This window comes from Danaus plexippus, assembly GCF_018135715.1.
Source record: "Danaus plexippus chromosome 16 unlocalized genomic scaffold, MEX_DaPlex mxdp_31, whole genome shotgun sequence".
Taxonomy (NCBI): domain Eukaryota; kingdom Metazoa; phylum Arthropoda; class Insecta; order Lepidoptera; family Nymphalidae; genus Danaus; species Danaus plexippus.
Window position 1 is genome coordinate 482628 of NW_026869852.1, and position 21940 is coordinate 504567.

Genomic DNA, 21940 nt, shown 5'->3' on the forward strand with positions numbered 1-21940 from the left:
AGATATTTGCCGTCTCATGTGAGTGTAAGGGATATCGGAGGGCCGTGCTCGCGAAAATATCGTATAATAATGGGTATTGACCTGTAATGGCTTGCCTGTAGGTACTATCGGCCGCCTTTGTCTTGATTGTTGGAGCGAGAGAATATTCTTTTCTGAATGATTGCCAATTACATGGAATGGCCTCCTGAATTCCACTAAGCGATACAATACTTAAATATACTGCACAGTTTGATTGGCATCCGTATAAATGATTTATGTGATATTACGGTAAGGTTTTGCATTTCTGTGACGCCTCGGATATTCTCACGTCAGAATATATTTCATATACATTAAAAGCCCCGTGTCGAATATCTCACGTTTAATCGCGTTTTTAAACTCACGTTATAAAACTGTCAGTTTCGCGAGTGATTCTAATAAGAAAGTATTATTGTGTGCTCACACGTTCCCAACAATGTTGCGCCGGATAGGGCGGCTGCCATTTTAATGTCTCTCAGACGGAATTACGCTGGATTGTTCTCAAGTTTACTGCTCCCCTCGTGATTGATCGTTGTATCCTCGGACTTATGTCATTCTCACTCCGTATCTCGGAATTTGTACTACTAGCAATAAATACACTATGACTCGCACTAACTCGTCGGATTGTTATATGGAAACTTAACTTTTTGACGTTTCGGCCTTATCGGGTATTGCATTTTATATTTTAGGCGAGCACTCGAACGTTCCTACTAATTGCAGCCGAGGGAAGCTATCGTTTTTAGACAAGCGGTCTCCGGACTCGGAGTGCTATAAAACTTGGATATTAACACGAATGTGATCGTATTTCTAAATTAAAACCTCACTTCGGCCAAAGCAATAAATTCTGTTCACATAAACTCGAAACGACGGTGTAAACAAGGGATAGCTGTCATTTATTGCCCTAATATTCGTTAAATAAAAGAAAATTTACTTCCATCTATTAGCATCTCATATTAAAAGAATTATGAGTCCATGAGCAGTTTCTAGTTAGTTAAAATAAAAAATCTTTAAAAAACTCTATATAAAACATGTATCCAGCATTTCTGGTGTTGCCATTAGTAACACTTGCGATGTCTATTTTAATATGGACATGGATTGATGCGGTTATGTTTGTCGCATTAAAATAATTTATATCTTAAATCGTAAACATTTTACAGCCGCATCAGCTGTAGTTTCCTCGCTATTCGTTCTATTTATAAACCAATACATCGGGACCTTGTATAACTAACTTTCACCGGCTTTTCCTATGTCATTGTTAAACGTCATAATTACCTGGACAGCCTCTCCGAGGTGAGCCGTGTGAGATGTCAGTTCGCGTTAGTCGAAAAGGGCTCAGAATCGCACGGCTTTACGTTGGGAATCAGCTGTGAGTAGTAATTGTGATTGATAGAGTCAGGAATCTCTATGGGCGGCGCAATCAAAAGCGTATCAGACCAATACGGGACCGGCTTCGTCTGAACGAGCTTCGGCATTGGGCGACTGCGGGGTAGCGGCATTGCGGGCCTTGATACGACTCTCGATAAGCGGTAGGCGTTTGGCGTCGATTCGATCGATTATCGCTTGTATAGCCGACAGCGGGTGGAATCCGATAGGCCAATTACATAACATTCACTGTACTCCTCACTTGATAATTCAGTCCCATATATTATATGTATAACTGTGGTATTTTTGAAGCGGAGAAAACTCATACTTTGAGCGGTCGATAAAATTTTGGGTCTATAGGGTTTTTAATGTAAAACGTAAGCAGATTAAAGAGCTGAACATAATTTACAATCCTTTATCAGCGACGCGACTTCGGGGGCGTTAGTTTAACGATTTACGAGAGCTGCATGCTTCGCTAACAAAGAGTTCGTCTTTCTAAGCGACATCGATTGCCAATAAATATCGAGTGAGGTGAGAATAATCGATAAAAATGCAACAGTGTAGCTCATTGTACGGACGGAATTCATTCTATTCGAGGCACCATAAAAGTCGGGTTCATAAAGTGAAATTCATAATGCATATTTAGCGTAAGGTTTCGTAGGAAAAGCAATAATTTGTCACAATTGGGCACGATTAGATCGGCTCTGTCGGCGATTGGCCATACGTCATAAATTACGGTTTAAATGTAGAGTCGTGTGCGTGTGTTTTTGTACTGGTGGGTTATGCAAATAGCGTGTGTGTTGTGTCGCATGCGCATCGAATCGCGCGTTTTCCGCTGGGGAAGGCGGTTTGTGGAAATGGTTATTGGGGTGATTGCTTTCATAAACAATAGCTTTTGTCCACGGTTTCTCGTTGCTCGTTGCTTGTTATATAGACGGATAACGGGATCGGTACTATTCGTGTGATAGCATACTCCACGGCCGCTGTTAGGACAGATCGTGCCCTATCTCAGAGGATAATGGCGCGCAATTGTATGTTCTTCATTGAAATTTCTTCTAACTCCATTATGGTTGAAGTGCTTCTATTATAATGTACACTTTCAACACTTTGCTGCATATTATCGTCTTTGACCTATGTTCAATATAATTTGTTACGTTTTATAATCTTATGACTGTTATTCTTATTTCTTACCTCGAACATATTTAATATAGAGTTAGCTAAACAAAGTAATTCCATACTTTTAATAGTATAGTAAATGTAACAACGACATAATCAATGATATATTTAATTTACAATAGTTGATTTAGTTTGTGTTCTTCGTGGTATATAGTATAAGTAAGAAGAAAATGTTAATATTAATTTGAGATCAAGAAATTTTTATTTAAAGTATCTGTACGTATGCGTGTTCGGGAAAAGCTCAAAACTGAATGACTGAATTTCGAAAATTCATAAATAAAAATTCAAGGCTTCATACACAAAACGAGCTCGATGTTATAATTGATAGATAGCTGTTTCAAAAAAATTACATTTTCTATGTACATTATTATGAGACTCCTTTAATTCTGACAAATATAATGGATTGTTATTTATTTAAAACATATAACAGTGAAATGTTTGTTTCATTTGTAACGTCAAAGCAACAAAGTTTGTGTCAGTAAAAGTTTATGATCTGAACAGGTGACGATAAAATGTCGTGGAAGGGTATCCGGAGTCTGTAAGAAATACTGTTATGAATTTACCAATTATGTTCCTTAAATAACTGTTACTTATAACGATTTAGGTTCAGTTGAATTACACACATCTAACATCAACACTTGACCCGTGTATGTACTATGGTGTATAATAGAACGAATAAATACACGAGTTATATAATCGGCGTACATATCTCCATCAATAACCACATAGCCACATATAATAATTTACCGCGCATAAGCTTAGCCGATTTACAGCCACTGTGTTAAATTACATATTTAACACCTCGCTGTCGTAAATAAATAAACATCGAGTACATACAGCGGTACATTGTTACATAACAATGGGTATACGAACAGACCCAGAGCATTGTTATTCCATTAATTTAACATTTCCCAATACACGCTTCATTTGGCCCAATTTACTCCGCTTAGACATAAGCACAGCAATTAATCTTTCGGCTGGGTGACGTACACCCCCCCACCTCACCCCCAAACCCTCAACCCCCAAGGATAACCGGATGATTAACTGCCTGGAAGACGGATTGACAAATAGCTCCTCGGTATTTGCTAATGTTCGCGTTCATCAATAAAAGTACAGTCGCGAGCTTTTTATTGGCAGCGTGAATTGAAACGCTTGCCACTCGACTTTAAACAGTCACATGTTATTAACTCTCGTATCATTAATCTAACCGTGTTCATTATAACGCATATTATAATGTGATCGTCGGTATAACTCAACATAAATAAAATTCCGTAACACGTTGTTTGTTATCTCATAAAGGCGTGTACTCGGTACTTACACAACTCGGGATGTTGCCTATTTCTCGTCACGTCATTACGTTTACCGCCGAATTACAGTAAATCAAGTAACAAACGCTACTTCGTTTCCGCGGCCACACCGCCTGCGCTAAATCCGTTCCTCGTAAACGCTCGATCTGACTCGCTCGCACACATAAATCATTGGTAGTCCGATGCGTTGCGATTTAACACGCTGTAACTTCACAGCCCTTGCCCATGTGGAGGTTTTACAGCTGTATATGGTACACTTATAAAGTTTATATTATATGTTGCAAGGATTTTATGTGCCTGAAAGTTTGGACTTGTTCCATCGCTGCTGATCAAACAGTGATATTAAGTTTTTTTGGGACTATCATAAAAGTGGAATAATGTTTTTTGTTTCAGGCACTCCTATCAATAGACTGCCGATCATGGCCAAGTCTGTTCTTGATCTCTACGAGCTGTACAACTTGGTGATCGCTCGCGGCGGTCTCGTGGAGGTCATCAACAAGAAGCTCTGGCAAGAGATCATCAAGGGTCTGCGACTTCCATCGTCCATCACCTCAGCCGCCTTCACTTTACGCACACAGTGAGTTAAAGATCTTTTTAAGCTACCAAGCCCAAAAAATTCTCAATTTTTTGGGCTTGGTAGCAAAAATTCTCAATTTTTTGGGCTTGGTAGTCGTCATATGATACATGTTTCTTAGATTTCTCTGCACTATTTCATATCAAAGTGTTTTGTCGACGTGTGGTCCTTCAGGAGCCCCACCGTTTCGGACACACCGTCATTATAACCGAGCGTCTCTCACGACCGCTAGACAAAGCTCCCCTCACAATAGACTACGTGAGCGGCTGTCGCGACAATATGACATCTTCATAATTAATAACTCCTTAGTTCATCTCAACCGATATAATTTCTCATTTATCTCGAGTTCCTTCACCTCGCCTTTTGTCGGTCAGCATAAAGGTGTTATTATAATTCAGACTGTGCACCGTTACGCACGACACGGATTTTGAACGCAACCTATGATGATTACTAATTACCCCGTTCTTCATTTAAGCTGATTCAAATGCGTTGACGTTTTTACATCACAATGTATTTATAGTTCGTCTGAATGTTGGATCCTGTGTCGTGAACAGCACAAAGCTGTACCATCGCCGCTAAGGGTTAGCGTATTAATGACTTGTTAAATTAGTTTAAGGCGAACGATGTTCCGCATTTCGTGACGTCGAAACAGACGTTAATTGACGATTGTCGTATCTTCCCACTTCTCGGGCGGTAGCGTGCCAAAATATTTACACAACTATTCGCGGTGATACTTGGAGTTGTTTGATCTAAACTATCCGTTCTAATCTACGGGACGGTCATTAAAATTCACAATTCGGTTATAGCGTTAATGATGATCCGTCATTCGGTTCTTTCATTCCAGCTCGTGAAAAGGTAGCCGACTTTTTATGAGGTCGAGCGTTGTCCGTCTCATTGTGTGCGACATTAAATATACGAACGTTTCGTATGAGTTATGGTCCCGAATGGTTGACAAAGTACTTATAAAAATCGACTCCACATATAATGGGATTAAGAATGTGCGATGATTGAGTTCCTTCATGATTTATTGGTGTAGTATTTCGGTGTCACTAAATAGGTACATTAAAATAACTATGACTTACATCACTCGCTTTAGAAGATATCCTTATGATGGAACAATTATACGTAATATTTCATTTGTTATATTTATTGGTTGTGAGTAATGGCCTGAGGGTATTATGCAAATGTATAAACGTGAGAATGCTCGAGATGATCACGTTCTTGAATGTCAATGTTAAAGAATTTTGAATAGAATAACAATTTTATTCCAGGTATATGAAGTATCTGTATGATTATGAGTGCGAGAAAAAGAATCTGTCAACACGGAGCGAGTTGGACGCAGCTATAGAAGGCAACAAGAGAGAGGGACGCCGCGCCTCGGGACAGTACGATGCCCAGGCAGCTTTAGCTATGGTGAACATTATTTGTCAATATCTAAAGCACTTTACATCGATGCTTAATTACATAATTTACCACTGTTCATATAAAATTTTCTCAATACCATGATATTTACAAATTGCTCCAAATATTCCTTTATCAATACGATCTCTTGAATGTCCATGATACAGAGGACCAGAACCTTATGTATTCTTTTTGTTGCTACTCACATGACGAACCGATCAGCTTTGTCTAATATTGATAATACTTTTCCAGCCTCCTCTCAATAGAGTTCCAGCATCTTTAGCCCAGTTGTCTCAGCACATGCAGCCGTTGTCTCTGTCTCTCGGCGGCGGGGTCGCGGGGGTCCCCCGGCTGCCGCCTCTCCCCCCTCACGCCCCCCACATATCGCAGCACGACATAGAGTACCGCGTGAGAGAGTACATGAAGATGATACAACAACAGCGCGAGCTGATCAGGAACGGTATGTACTGTTAGTTATCGCAATTTAGATTTCGTTTAATAATATAAGTATTATAAAACGTTAATATATAATTTGAATTAATTAAAAATATTCAGGTCGTAATAAAACTTTTGTGCAAGGTGTAAATCTTGGACCATTTTTATTAAAAGTCCTCGTAAGTGTTATATTTCTAGTTAAGAACTTTCTGAACGCCGCTACACACTCTTACTCTCCTCGAGTATCGGGTGAAGTCATATATAAAGTTGTATGCCCGACAATCTGTACTATTAACGTGTCATGTCCTGCAGGGTCGGAGTCCCCCCCGGGCGCTCCGATGGTGTCTCCTCGTGACGCGGCCCTGTCCGCTATCGACGTGTCCCGCCTCACTCTGTGGTCGCTCTACAACAACAACAACAACAGCCCGCAACCGGAGATAGAACCACAGCGGTAAACACAACTTACATACATATATCCGTACATTGGTTTCCTTGGACAAGTCATACGCTGCTAGTACTACCGGGCTACTCACACGGTGGCTTCGTTTGTTTTCTTATCAAATGTATCAGTTTAGTGACGTCAGCTGTGATTTTCATTCGTAAAGCGGATCTATCAGACGACATCAAGAACGGTGATCTATATATATAGTGACATACCTAAACCCTGTTTGCGAACTGATAACAATACAAACCTTTCGTCCACAGCGAGGCGTTGAATCTCAGCGAGAGTCCCACCGGCATAAGTATCAAGCGCGAGGCCTGCCGCAGCCCCCCTCCCCCCGCCAAGCGCCGCACCCCGCGGCCCCCCTCCCGCAGCCCCCCGCCCGCCGCGGCCTCCACCACCCCCCAACCCTCACCCACCACCCCGCCGCGGTACAACGCCGTCAACGGAGCCGCCTTCAAGATAACCACCAGAGGTGAGCCACACCAGCAATACGACTACGCATCTCAATTTATACTGGTTGCGGTGACACGATACTAGTGATTTGTATAATTTTTGTAGGCGACGCGTCCACCGGCGACCAGCAGCTGGTGGTCTCCATCGAGCTGAACGGCGTCACATACGAGGGCGTGCTGTTCCCGTCGCAGAACGGCAGCGGTCAGAACGGCCACCGGCAGATGGTGTCTTAGACGGGGCCGCGTCGCCGCGCCGGCCGATTGGTTCTCTCGGTACTTTTTTCTATATCAGACCAGAGACGCGCATTTTTCGAAGCCATCAGATCATCATGAAATGTTTTATATGATATACAGGATGTAGAAAAAACACCGATCGAGACGCGAGTCTTTAATCGGCAACCTAACAGGGACGGGCCGTTGGTTTCGCTCCCAACGTCTATGGTGTTACGGTTCTCGCCCCCCCCTGCGCCCCGCGGGAGGGGGGGGGGGCAACAAGTGTCAAATGACAATTATCTTTTGTAAATATAGTTTCGGATGTTATTTATAATTTCGGTGCGTGTATGTTTGTTTGTTTGTTAGTAATTATTACTTTTTTTTTATATATTTCTTTGCCGATGTACATTATTGTAAATAGCTCGCTCGAGCACGTATGGTCGCTTGAAGTGTATATTTGGAGGACAGTATTCGTAGTATTTATAGGTAACTGGTTCTCGTGTAATTTTCAGTTAAATAAATAACTGTAGGAATTCTTTAAACGGATTTCGAAGCGATGTTATCTCGTATACATTTTTTATATTTAAATTGTGCGGCGAGCTTGAACGATTCGAACCTACACCACTAGCCGGAGCTCTCTGCGCAGTTTAAACTTAGTTATGGAAGAAAAAATATATCTGATATGTACTATAAGATGAGCACACTACTTAGTACATCGTGGTGAGCTTCGTGTAATGTTAAACTTTACGCCATTTCCTTACCGTAGGCCGTAGCTGTGTAGTTAGTGTGAGATTCAGTCGAATAAACGAATGTCTTACTGTCTGTATTGTTTTTTTATTAAGACTAAGATAAAATACGTCATCCGTCAGCCGCCGTACGGCGCGCGGTCGCTGGATGAGGCACGCTCGTGTTAGTGCAATAATCGATATCAAGTCTCCAATGAATATAATCGCTGTTTGTGTTGAACGTGTAGTGGTCTAGTATAAAATATATGAGATGCTTTGTAAATGACTGATTTTTAAAATATTTTTTTTTTTTTAAATATTAATTTAATGTTTATAATAATTTTTAAAAAGTAATTTAATGTTAAAATTCGTATAGATTCATGATTGTTCTATGCTAAGTAGCGGTAGTAGAGTACATTCCCGTCGATGTACGTTATGTAGAGAATACAACCGGCCTACCATTAAGTAGCGGCCGGAAGGCATTAACGATTTTCGTCTTACACCAAAAAAAAAAAAATTGATGTATTCAAATAATATACACGAATAAATAATTATTATGACATATGATATCGTATTTTATTTATTACCGCCTCTTAAATACATTACATTGTTTTTTGTAAATGTTTTTACGGCTCTGGATACGAGTCCCTTTGACACAACATTACCTTCCATATAGTGTTACCTGTATGAAAAATATGGTAATCATTATGAAAATTTTCCAAGTTTCTTTAATGTTACCATTAAAGGCTATCAATTATTAATTATAATGATACATTGAAAATTAATGCAAATATGAATAAGAAATTTTTTTATGAACATTTAATGAGATTAAATTTTTATTAATTTATTTTAACATTTCCAGTAAACTACAAACACACAAAAAGTATGCGATTTAAATTAATAAAAAGTTTTAAAACTTTACATGTAATGAAAAGACTGGTTACATTTTTGGACGTATCTTTTACAATTTTATAATGTATATATTATATACTCTTATATTAAAATATGTAGTATTATTTTTATTTAATATGTAATGTATATATATATATATATATTTCTCCCTCACGCTATGACTTGCGAGTCGTTTTTCCGGCTTCATTCCTTTTTTAATTCAGATATCATAAACCTAGAAAATTTAGGAAGATCTCACGACTTCTTCCATGACAATCTCTTGATACACTCTTTGTTAAGCATATCAGAAATATGTCAGTTGTAAAGTTGTCTATCGGTTGTTGAGACAAATCGAACAACTTGTATGTTTATAAACAGTTCTAAAGATCCCATTCTTCCTTACAGTTTCCCAATTTCACTAATCTCCTTCATCCAATCCATAGTTCTCCAAGATTATATTTAGTCAATAGCTTTGAAAGGGTAAACCTTCAGTCCTTCCATTATGTTATTTCTAGGTATAAAAAGAATTTCAATAAATTCAAATTCCAAATTGAATGTATATGTTGAAACAACATTTAGCGATTGTCCCATTATTTTTCCTTATCCCATAGCATTAGAAGCTCTGTTATTGACTGAGTCCTTGAGCTGGCTGCAAGCAAATACATATCGATCCAAATATAAAATTTTAATTATATAATGAGATCTAAGACCCTCGCGAGTATTCATTTAAATGAAACTAATATTTTAGTGTTGCTGAAGGTATTTTATTATTTTTAAAACCATCGTGATCGCGGCTGCGGCAACGTAACCGAAAGGTCAGGAGAGTGTAGTTTTAAAATAATAAAACAACGCGTAGTAAACCGACGATATTAGTTAAAATTCAATTTTAATTTTAATTATAATTCGGGACGTATTAAAGATTGGGCCATTATTTTCTCCTGGGTTTAAAGTCACTCTGGTATCGGTGGCAATGAATCTATGCATTCTTGCGCTAAACAGGTAACTCAAATTAGCAGTTTACCTTACAATGAAATTTATTCACATGATTTGGAAGGATAAGCTAAAGTGAAACTCCATAGATCTTTTTATTCTCTATGGTTCTCGTCAAAGTAGTGTTGCCCGAAATCGATCTTGGTCTTGTTCTTGCATTTTTGAATTTTTGCAAGAACAAGACCAAGACCAGGCGAATTGATGAAAGACCAAGACCAATACTGACTGCAAGATTTAAACAAGAACAAGATAGAGCCTGCAAGACTCTTGCGTCTTGCAGTTAGGAGTGAGGGTCGTTTCAAGGATTAAGTATACGATAGGATTCAGGAGTTCGGGGTATACGCTTAGGGACTCTATGAGACGCAAAAAATATGATTTTTTTTTTGGAAAATTAGAATTACGAACATTAGGTACCATAAACAAACGTACATAGCGAATAAAAATAACCATTTAAAGAAAAGAGTGTATCCTTAGTTTTGACCATCGGCATTGTGTGTGATAGTGAGCGGTGCCTTGTGAGCAATATCAAAGGTCGGATACTGAACTCTCATAGAAATTTTGCAGCTATTCGGAAGTACAAGGTCAAGATACACATCCGGCGGCTTCTATTGCATATGCAAACAGTCGTCGCCGCCGCGCCGCACTAACAATATTTGATACTATTCGATTACCACCCCAGAGTACAAGTGTTCCGAAGAATAAAATGAGTTTTCGGTGTTAAGCATAGACACGAATATATTATGCTGATCGGATCTGTGTGGTTTTAAAACACATTACATAAGGTGCTTAAATATGTGGTCACCCATTTAATAAATATTGTGGACACTTAATACACTTCAAACATGTAAGAATTTTCTATAATAGTACTTAATCGAATAATATAAAAAGCGTGCAATAAGGTTTATATACTGTTTAGTAGCGGGAATATTATATTATATGAGACAACTGTTCAAATAAATAAATTCATATATTGACTGTTGCATCACAACATATTTTTGCAAATATTCATTTACATGTAAAATACAGTCAAGTACTTTAAAGTACAGTCAACTTAATGTATTTTTTGTGTGTAAACCATGTTTTAGTACATTGAAGATTATTAAATGCAAACGTTTTTTAAGAAACAGACTCACTCCGGCGGGACACCGTTGACTTTTGGAATTTTTTGATTTTTTGAATTTCTTATGAAATGTTTAGACATTTATTAATTTGGTTGGCTATATTAATTCAAGCTCAAATGTACCTACTCTACTACAAAATGTACCTACAGGCTAATAGGTAATTGCAAGACTTGCAAGACTCTTGCTGCAAGAACAATACCAAGACCAAGACTGGGAGTGCAATATAAAGACCAAGACCAGGTGTATTAATGCAAGACCAAGACCAAGACTGGGAGTGCAATATCAAGACCAAGACCAGGTGTATTAATGCAAGACCAAGACCAAGACTGGCCAAGTCTCGTCTTGTTCTTACATTTGGGCAACACTACGTCAAAGGTTATTATTGAAGGTCGACATTATGGATTTATTAATCATTCCATTGTTCATAAACCTTAAAATTTCTTGTGCATTAAAGATGACTGCTCTGTAACACCTACAATAAGTCGTTGAAGCATCGGCCATAAGTACTGAAGTTCATTTGGAACTTAGGATTAGAGATCACTTGAACTTTTCATATCTGTTAATTTATTAACACAACTTATTTCTTACTTTATGTATTACTCTTCCTTATACTATATTTCAACGTTGAATATTTTTTCTGATCAGTTCATAGCGTGTTTATTAATTCTTGTGTAAATTTATTTAAACCAATAATTTAAAACTTTAGTTTTATTTAATCATTTATTTTGTACTAAGTTGTTGTAATGGTTCGTGGTCGGAAATAAGGGTCGGAATGTTTTCTTCGTCTAGATATTGCCTATAGCTTTTGCTGAATTAATATAAAATTTTATGTACCTAGCATCGAATCCAAGAAGTACTAAGACCTTGGTTTCGTATGATAATTATGGTATTATACTACTTATTACTTACGCAATATATTTTTGCTTCATTCCACACTTTATGTTTATTAACATAAAATAAAATTAAATAATAATGGTAGTCCCCTAATATATGAAAATTGTAATAAAATCCGAAGATTCAATACAGCGCTGTAGTAGTAAGAGGAGGAGGAATATTTATCAAGTTCCTCTTACTGCTAAAGCGAAGCTTTGACTTCAAAAAGTATATTTTCAATAACTAGGCCGCAAAGTTAGTGTTCAAGTTGAAAAATAATCTAAATAAAATAACTTATAGGTAACTCCACATGCATTACACCTTCATGTCCAAAGAATTGGAAATACATACATCATATTAATTGAAACAGGAAAATAAATTATTCTGAATTAGCATGCAGGTCACGAACAAGTTTTCATTTATTAGCTATACTTTTAAAATTAATTTAAGTGACATCTATATAACAAACATGTAACCATAACGTCACTTGTTTTTGTTTCAGTGCAGAGCCCTCTGTGAAATAGTATCCACACCATGTATAGTCACTTTTATACGTGCTAGCTGAGTTAGAGATCGAATTTGCAGTCAGTAGATGGCGCTATTTTTTAATTTAATATCAATATATTTTTTTCTTTAATTATGATTTTCAATTTTAAGAAGTTATAATAGTATTTATTAATTGTTATTAAATAGCCAACAGTTACCGACAATTAAACTCTAAGCAATATAATTTAATATTGTTGCGGAAATCTTAGTCGAGCTTAACCTTGACCTTAATCCATAGACAGATTTAATATTTGTTTTAATCAATACGAAGCTCAATTCTCATATAATCTTAAGAACTTTGAAATTGGTGGCATTTAGTGATATAGCGTTAACTGTTATATGAATGAAGTACTTTGACACAATATCATAATTAGTAAGTTCGTCACGTGTGTGTTGTGTGAAAGGTGCTCTTAGAGAATAATAATGACATTTTCACCTGAACTGCACTTTCAGTTGCGTTGTCATTAGGTTCGTAGAATATCAATGTATTTCTATTAATATTAATGTATTTTTAGCCAATCGTTCGTCTCAAACATTTATTTTTACTTTTCCGTTTTATAGCTATAAATAAGTTTCGATTTTACGAGTACATATAATTAATTATTATATTTAGTTTAATATTATAATGTGGTTTGAACGAGTAGTTAAATGCATAAATCTACGAAAAGGCAAAAATACATAAATTAACATTCAGAAAATGGAATAATTTTCAATAATTCTTTTTAATAATTACATCAACTAACAAACCATCTTACAGTATACGTGAGAACACTCAACATTAAGTTCAGTTTTAAATCTCGTATTTGAAATATCTAGATATGTCTTATCCTGTACTCTTAAATTCACAGTCACACGGAGCGTTAAAATTTTCTCATTCAAAAATTTGAATTATTAATTGAATAGTTATATTTATTATAACTCATCTTTTGTTTCAGTAATAAGTTAATAAAATGTTTCATAATTTTGTATGTGTATATATTTTTTATAATTAATTACTTCCATGTCTAGTATTAAAACATTATACTGACGAGAACACTTTAGGTATAAGTCTGTCATATATATTTCATTTCTAAGTCACCATTACATGTGTTTTTTTATCTCATTTTAACCCCATTATATTGAAATAATTTTATATGAAAAAAAAAATCAATAGCATTAAATTAGCAACATCTTTTCATCATACTTTTTAGATGACAAAAATTTATAATACAAAAAAGTATTCAATTGGCAAAGAGAACAACTTTTATTCTTAAAACATTTTCACACTTAATACTTTATGCTCTACAAAAGTAAATACTCTTTATATTAAATTCTTACGTCGTTTTTAAAATAAATGAAAAAAAAGTTGTTAAAAAAATTATTATAATAAATATATAACAATAAATAATGTTATTAATTATTATGTTATGAAATGTTGGCGGTGGCCTGGAGGTTAAAGGCCCGCCTCTCATACGTGAGGGCGCAGGTTCGAAGGTACTTGGCAAGTACCAATGTGATCTTTTGCGAGTCATATGTACTTTCTAAGAGTATTTAGACACCACTGACTAGAACAGGGTACAGCAAGCCTTGGGGTCTAAATAGCCCCAAAAAAGTGCTGGTACAGAGGCAAGCGGAAACCGCTGCAACTATGTTCCCATGAAAGTACTCATGTATACGGTTCACTGATACGTGATGACCGTGACGAGTCTTTTAAAGACTTTTGCTACCATGATGATCATGAAATATATCATGATATAATATTATTAATGTAACCTTTACGGGACAGAAAGAAAATATTAACATATACACATACAAATATCTTATATTAACAATCGTCATTGGATGAACATTTATCCGGATATATTTAAATACCAACCTTAAAATACTGACGTAGTCTGGGCTAAAATTAAGATGACTTACATACGAAACATATTGATACTGAAAGCAGATCAAAGAAGAAAATTATTTATATATAACAATCATAATTATGTATTATTGTTACTATTTAAATCCCTATATAGCTTTTACATCAAGATAAAATGGACGAGAATATTGCAAAAGGTCTATTAACACTCTATACTGGTAGCAGTTAATGAATAGAGGAAAAATAATGTATTGGTTTTACTTCACAAGGTCTATTTTTGTCCAACTGAAAGGAATAAGTGTACCAGGAACACTCGAAGCTCTATGGCAGACTTTTTGATGTAAAGCTTAGTATAATAACGAAGGTGGGAAGGTCTTGATTTTAAATTTAACTGCAGCTCAAAGGAGGAGCAACTTTAACGAGGAACATTTTTATATTAGTTTCAGTCTACTTCTTTTAGTTTTTTATGTGTGCATTGAATTATATTATGAATCAGTTTCATTGAGTGTGTCAAAGGGCGTGCTTGTATTTTAAAAAGGACATTTGATATTAACGCTTTTACGGCCCTAACAAAAGAACCTCCAAGTTCTGACCAAGAGAATTAAGCAGGTTGTTTAAAATCTACCCGTTTGGCAAATGTAAAGTCAAAACAATGGGGACAGTTCTGAATACAAAGAAAACGCCTCACACATTACCGAAACTATAGCTAATGTGCCATAACCAGCATCTGGTTTAAGGTAGTTGTAAAAAACTACTTTTCATCCTCGCAGGTGCGACAGGTGTAATTGTATTTCTCCCGTGGTCTTCCCTGGAAATTATTATCGATATTTCCTAAAGACAAGTGTAGACAACATCCAGTGTTGAGGATGTCCCAGATGTTGGTGACTTCACATAGTGTGGAGTACTTCTATTTTATCTCTTGAAGCACACAAAGAATACGTCACTGTACTTAAAGTGCACACTGAATAACAATCTACTTTTAGCTGTCATAATTTGTCCGTCTTATTTTAAGGGATGTGTGAACAAATATTATTTGTCACACGTATTTTAATTTAATATAAACTGAAAAACTTTATGTCAAAAGATGATTAAATCTTCTGAGAATTTTTGCAAATTATTATCATCTGTTTCCATTCAAATCATCATATGACCTCTCTTGTCCTGGGTGAGGCAAGAGGAAGTGTCGGACTCTTACTGACTAAAAACTTCCCTACCTTCTCCTGCTCCGAGCCAGGCCGCGGCACATCATTGCGTTTGCACCCGCAACCCGATCGTGAGGAAACCTGGACTTATAATTTCAATATATAAGTTTAAGATCGCCAATCCGCCTTGAGCAGGCGTGGTGATTAATGCTCTTAACTTTCTCTGATCGCCAAGACTTTTGCTCCGCAATGGGAACCGATAGGGTGATGATGATGAATATTCACTATTATAGTATTAACTTAGGCTATTGATTGAAATACGGCAAACGCTTCGTATCTAATGTGACGCAAACTTGTGATGAGTGCGTTGTATAATATTATTGTTCATAGTTACTTGGACTGATTACAGAGAAATAGTTATGAATTAAAATTTTCATTATATTTCAAATTTTTTTTAATTATTTTTTATGAGAAACGTATGAAGCATATTTTTCAGACATATTATTTATATTTTTATTCAATAATGTATGCACGGTCTTAAGATAATTTTAATTGATCCCTCCAAACTAAATGATGGGCTTTTAAAGTAATGACCGATACGCTTACACTTTAATGTATTAGAGTAATTGACAGTTTTATATGAGAACCATAAAGATTGACAAAAGATAACATAATTAGCATAGTCGTAACAGAAAAGAAATTACGCATTGAATTTGAAATGTTCAAATACTTTCTTTAATGACGTCACCAGTAGTTTCTTTTATAAAAAATATATGAAAAGAATTGTATAAAGAATAGATTTAAACTGAAAAGTTATTGACTAATGACAAAGTACGAAAAATCTTTTATATAAGAACGATTTGAAAAAAGCTTCTCAAAAACACAGAAAAAGAATAAACATAAAATATGAAGGTAGCTGTGAATTAATTGATTCGCTATAAATCAATAAGACAACTATATATAAAAAAGCAGATACGTCGGCCTTTTTGATGTTGATATAACACACGTACTTAACAGTTCATTAGCAAAATATATCCTGTAATTTTTAAATTCACAATTGTATTGTATCGTCTCGCAGAAATCGATAATGAAAATGTATTCAACTTACTCATTTTGCTCGACGAGGCCGACTGGCGTCCTCTTTAATGTATGCAATTTACGTTTTAACAATTGAAAGCATGTGTTCTGTGGATGATAGGCGATTTTAACCCAAACAGCTATCGGAACAAGGTTTATTAATGAAAAAAATAACTCACGAATATGTAATATTTAAATTGGCTTCAATTCAGATGCATTGAAAACAGTGATATCTGTGTTATAACTGAAAGAAGTCTTACTAAGAATGTATTAAAGCCTTAATTACAATTATACTAACGTAGTATCGACAGGTTATTTAATATTTTTACACCATTATTACATTAAACTATATATATATATATATATGGTGTCATAATATTTTAAATCGCTCCAGTGAGAACAGCCTCTGATACTGGATGGTTCACTAGTGACAGCTAATTACATCATGTTCAAAGTTAAGCCTGAAGTTTCACAAACCCGATGCAATATTATAAAAGCAGTTAGATTATAGTCGTAAAGTAATTGCAAGTTACTCTAAAATCTAGATGGAAAATCAATTGAGCTAAATTTTAAGATTATTTGGTTTGGGTACATGCAATTATTAATTTATATAAAAAACAGAGACCAAACAGAAGGACATATAAGTATCTAGTATATAAACGACTTGTTATTATTTACATATACACGGTATGAAGGACCATTCTGTATGATAATAAGTTCAGTGTTCAGTCCATTTATCGTGCCATATATATATAAGTATGTATTAAGTCAATACTTTATGTATACAACACATATATTTATAATATATTCAACCGTTTCAAATTATATGTGAACGATTATATGAACTGTTAAAAAAAAATCATAATTTCAATTTTCAATATGTATAAATAAACAAACAAAATACTAAGTTGATATTATTTTTTTCATGAATGTAGTAAGTTGTTTACAGTGTGCATGTTTACAAACAAATTCTTATATCTTAATTCTAATTGAATAATCTCTTTGACTTTATAATATATTGATAACATTATTTTATTTGTAAAACTAACAATAATATGATCACAGAAGATTATAACGAGAGAGATTTATTACGTCTCTTGAAATAGTGTTGATTGTAAACCATGTTAATATGCTCATCTCGCTAGAAATTACATGCGTGAAATCGTAAAACGGAAAATACACCAAAATACTAGCAAGAAAACACAGAAATGTGAAATATTTTCCGTTTGGGCGGTGAAAAGCTAGGGCGGGCGGCGGGGACGTCAAGACTTCAGTCGCTATGCGTCAGCCGTCGAAGGCAGACGTGTCGTTCGATCACGGACGTGTTATAATATGTTCGTAATATTCAAGGCTATCTGTCTGTGTTTTTAAACATACGCTCTGATTGTGTTTGTGTTGTATGCCCAAGGTCAACTGATTAGGTAAGTCATGCACATACTTCTGATAAGGAATCTGCGTGTACGCATCAGTGTTAGGATACCCCGCTGACACTGAATGGTAGTTTTGTAACAACGGAATTAATTCGCTCTCATATATTACGATTAAGTCTCACGTATTACCGCCACTTACATCACTGTATGTGCGTATCAAATAATCATGTACGCGCTAAAACCTGCGATAACAATATGTGTATCATATGTAGGAAAATATTTTTTAAATGGCAATTAAATTTATATAATGTATTTATTGGTCAGTGACATATCTATGGATATAGTTCGGGTGACCTGAATTATTAGTGTTTGTGTAGTTTTTTTTAAAGTGAAAGAGTAGTTTCTCGCTGTAAACAAGCACAACCATTATCTAAATATACCTTTTTCTACAGCGGCCGCGTATGTTTATTACTTGTTTAACGTTATAAAATACATGTCTCGTTTAAGGTCATCACAATTTATACATTAAAAATAATACAACCTAAGGTGGAATTTGAAGAGGAAAATATCAATGAATACTTTTTGAGTATTAATTTTTTTTTATTACAATTTTTAAAACGGATGACGGATTTTTTTTTATTAAAAGTATAAAATTTCTTCCAGAATTTTATAAGATGCAGGGGTCGTAAACATTTATAGCCCTTTCGAAACCCCGCCATAATTCAACATTACAGAAGTCACTTACTATGTCTGTCCAGCCGTTTCTCATAAACGTTTATGACACAAATTTAACATTATATATTATATTCCACAAAGTAAATGTAGTTAAGCGATATAAATAAATAAAGTATTAGGTCAAATAGTACTGTCATATCCTAATATGGAGTGGCCCTTGGTATAAAACATAGAACATATTTGTAAAGACAAGTTAGACATTAAAAATCTATGAAGATTTAAAATAAATTATTAGAATTGTAATGCTGGGCAGGAGTTGTTCAAGATTTCGTATTCTTATGTTAATATTGTTAGGTCGTAAAAGATATTAATTTAGGGACATTTTCAAACGAAATACATTTAGTGTAGATGGGATTGTTCATATAAAAGTCTGTAAAAAATCCACACATTGGTCATAGAGAGAGCTTACTCTTGTACTCTCATAGATATTCTTTGTGTTACATATAACACAAATTAAATATTACATGCATAGTCAAGTGCGTTAGCTTGTATCTAAGGAGGAAAGTAATTCGAGCATTAATAATATTGTCTTAACTCATATAATCAAGCTTTTAATTAATAAGACATAATAAGTACAAGATAAATATTTTGAATAAGATCGCTATAGTTGTGATGTTTGTAGGATGTTCTTATACTTAACGTTTCTTATTAATGGTCTTTGTTTCACCCAATGAAGTGTTATTTCGGGATGTACTTAGAATATTGGACACGGAAATATACTAATAAATTTTTTATTATTGAATGATTTTGAACAATAAATTTTAAAATCTAGATACTTTGTAGACAGATACAAACTATAATCTATATTATAATTCAGCAATTTTTTTCAAATAAAGGAACTCATTACTACGTTATTATTTAATAAAAATATCTCATACTAAGATATCCTTGAACGTATCAGATAATATCTCTGACGGAAATGATTTTAGAATTAATTTATTAAATTTAATAAAACCATACAAATGTTATTCATAATTTTAAATTAAAATTTATAATTATATTAGTTGATAAAATAAAAATTTTCTGTCAAATAAATAATTCCAGCCGCGGTGTATGGGCAACAGATGTTGATTACGTCGGCTGAGCTAACATTAAGGCTCCATATAGATAAGGGAGTCATCACACTATCTCGGATAGATAAGAGAGCACTTACAGGTCACTTCATACTTGATGACGCTGCATCACGTAGATGCTTTAGCCATAGCCCATAAGTGACACGTAAAATATGGCTGAGTAGAAATAAACATAAAATTTCCTCGTTTAATTTTAATTTTGTTATTGTTTTATTTTTTTTATTTCAAATTAATTCGTTTTTAAATCAACAGCAATGAAACCTCTTTAATTCATAATTTATTCACATATTTTTCTATTTTTAAATTAATTAAAAGCAAGTTTGGGAACGTTTTACGTAATATTATTATATATATAGATTTTCATACATATTTATTTCACTTTAAAAAAAACTTAAAACAGATCAAAAGGCTTATAGCTTTTTTAGACGATATTGTGTCTATTAATAGGAATGATAGGTCATATATACATACATAATTATATATATATTTGTATATATGTGTGTATTTAATTATTAAAAAATATTTGTTTCTTTGTTTTATTTCTATCAGTGTCTCTTTTATAAAATATGTAATGTATAGAACTTTTTCCTATACAAAATAATGTTGTTTCCATCAATTGAGATATTTGATTTTTGTTTAGTGAGTCATTTCATCAGGAATTTATGAAAAATTAACTCTGTAAATAACCTAAGCTGTATTTTAAAAGCATTTTACATACATTTAAATACACATAAATCATCTCTATAATTATTCCTAATATTTAAATCCGAGAGACCGTATCTAGCAGTCAGGTTATTTGAAGTCCATCTTAAAGTTAAATAAAAATAAGATCATTATATGAAATAAACGTTGCTATATTCAAGGAAGTACACGGTATTTGCATAACAGTAAGGTAAATTGTGATCGCGCAGTCACCGGCATAATGCTGTGGATCCGTCGCGAAAGAAATTTTCCATATAATACAAAGAATAAAAAAAAAGGTTTTATATTCCAAATAATTATATTATAATTATATAAACTCATTTCAGTATTCATCCGACTTAATTGAGTCAGTGAGATAAAATTTAAAGAATTTTTAACTAATTGTTAATAGAAATTTCGATTCATAATGTCATTTTTTTCGTTTAACATTGATAAAGGAAAATTATACATCAATTAAGAAACTTTAAAACTGTGGGTGTAGGTGATGCTATTGTTACAGAGGTATAGTGTACTGTGTGTGTGTGTGTGTGTGTGTTCGCGCGTGTGTGTGTGTGTGTGTATAAACACAATTAACTGTCACATATTATCGGTTATAATGCTTCTAACACAACCGTGCTGGGGGCATTTCAAATGATTTCAATACGTTATTTATTTTGTGTTTCTATCAACATTATCTCGATCTGATTTTAATAATTAATGAAATAAGATTCTATATTATAATCCGTGTACGAAATAATTTATTTTGTATAAAAGATTGTTTAAAAACTTCGGTTAAATTATTTCAATTATCGAGCTCACTAAATTTCATTATAATTTGTATTTTTGACAAATTACTAGGTAGTACTTTTTTAGAGTGCTAGAAAATAAAATATATTAAAGGAAAATGTTCATCTCTCATCGCTTATTTTTAGCACTAATAGGAAAATTTTACTCAGATTTTGGATTACAGGAATTCTTTAATAGGAATTTTAAAATACTAATGATATCTAAGAAACCAAGTTTTTTGAATGCTACTCGTTGCTAGTCTCTCGAACTCATAATTTAATTTCGTCTGCACGTGATCACGGTATCTCTAAAGTAAAAGAAACTTCGTGGTTATGTAGTCAAAGACAATAAAAACGCGTGCTATCGGATAAACTTAGTTCTTTTAAATTTTATAATAGTATACTATTACTATAAAAAATACATGTACATTTTAATATACCGTCTCCCAAATTCAATTAATTTCCATACTGTTAAATGTAATGAAGGTCCACTGTCAAAAATAAATAATCCATACATAATAAAAGGCTTTGCGATTGGAATAATTTTCGTATTTGAAATGTTTAAATAGTTGGACATATGAATGCTTTCAGCCGACGTACTTTATTAATTAAAAATAAAAAAAACCTTACTCGCTCGCTGACTGATGAGTTTTATTGCATGTCTATTAAAGAAAAAAAAAAATGGGATGTAGAAAGAGAAGGTATGCA

The 21940-nt window shown here is 34.3% G+C and overlaps 2 protein-coding genes across 7 annotated transcripts in view; both read left to right on the plus strand.

Moving 5' to 3' along the window:
• The window catches only part of LOC116772011 (protein dead ringer), a 66128-nt gene extending 57456 nt beyond the window's left edge, over positions 1–8672 (plus strand). For 3 of the 4 annotated variants that reach the window (XM_061528325.1, XM_061528328.1, XM_061528329.1), the window contains 6 exons: positions 4254–4437; positions 5706–5847; positions 6088–6304; positions 6583–6721; positions 6976–7187; positions 7274–8672. In XM_061528325.1, coding sequence (XP_061384309.1) covers positions 4254–4437; positions 5706–5847; positions 6088–6304; positions 6583–6721; positions 6976–7187; positions 7274–7401 — 1022 coding nt within the window. In that variant the 3' untranslated portion in view covers positions 7402–8672. The remainder of the gene's footprint in view (positions 1–4253; positions 4438–5705; positions 5848–6087; positions 6305–6582; positions 6722–6975; positions 7188–7273) is intronic. The other variant, XM_061528327.1, reaches the window with a different exon arrangement.
• A 9194-nt stretch (positions 8673–17866) lies between these two features.
• Positions 17867–21940, plus strand: part of LOC116771672 (high affinity cAMP-specific and IBMX-insensitive 3',5'-cyclic phosphodiesterase 8) — a 112668-nt gene continuing 108594 nt past the window's right edge. For all 3 annotated transcript variants that reach the window (XM_032663568.2, XM_032663569.2, XM_032663570.2), the window contains exon 1: positions 17867–18009. The gene's annotated coding sequence lies outside the window, so the exon portion shown is untranslated. The remainder of the gene's footprint in view (positions 18010–21940) is intronic.